The sequence below is a fragment of the Volvox carteri genome (genome assembly GCF_000143455.1).
Source record: "Volvox carteri f. nagariensis unplaced genomic scaffold VOLCAscaffold_31, whole genome shotgun sequence".
Taxonomy (NCBI): Eukaryota; Viridiplantae; Chlorophyta; class Chlorophyceae; order Chlamydomonadales; family Volvocaceae; genus Volvox; species Volvox carteri.
Genome location: NW_003307574.1, coordinates 833,501 through 834,168, shown reverse-complemented (window position 1 = coordinate 834,168; position 668 = coordinate 833,501). Strand labels below are relative to the sequence as shown.

At 54.6% G+C, this 668-nt stretch overlaps 1 protein-coding gene across 1 annotated transcript in view; it reads left to right on the top strand.

Annotated features, from left to right (window-relative positions):
• VOLCADRAFT_105641 (uncharacterized protein) overlaps positions 1-668 on the top strand; it is a gene marked incomplete at both ends in the record, with an annotated part of 10,960 nt that overhangs the window by 4,908 nt on the left and 5,384 nt on the right. Inside the window, one exon of the mRNA XM_002952684.1 lies at positions 223-303. Within this exon, the coding sequence (XP_002952730.1) occupies positions 223-303 (81 nt within the window). The remainder of the gene's footprint in view (positions 1-222; positions 304-668) is intronic.

Here is a 668-nt window from a genome sequence, read left to right as displayed (position 1 = left end):
CGTACCCGTGTCTGCATAATATGTTAGGTGATGATCACTTGCTTGGGGCGGCGGCCAAATAACGACCAAAGCAAAAATTCTAGCGTGCGTGTTCATTTACTTAATTTTGTACGTAGGTATGTGCGTTTTGTGCGTTATAGTTTTTACTAATCGTGCGCTGCTCTCATTCGCACACTTTCGTCCCGTCGTGGCCGTACTTCCGTACGAATTCTCCGTACGCAGGTAGGACAGGAGGCCTTTCTGACGCAGCTTCTGGAGATTGGTTTCTTCCACGGCGATCCGCACCCGGGGAATCTGCTCAAGGTGGGGTCCGCGGGGGGGGGCGGGCTGGGAAGAGGGGGGAGTGTTGTATACACGACATTGTATGTGTGCAGGTGGGGAGGTGTTAACTTTGGGTCCGTATATCTTTGGCGGGGTGGTCCACGGGGTGGGGCACGGGATGGGGGTGGCCTTAGGTGTATGTGCTTTGGGTATATGGTGGGTCTGGGGGACTTACGCGGGCAGTTTTGTGTGATGTGTATTGAGTGTTGAGTGTTGAGGAAACGCCCCTTGACGATAACCCCAAGTGAAAAGACCCCTAATGCCAATTTGAACAAAGTCAACCACCTCCCCCATCCCCCATCCCCATCCACCTCCACCTCCACCTTCCACCTCCCCCTCCCCCCCCC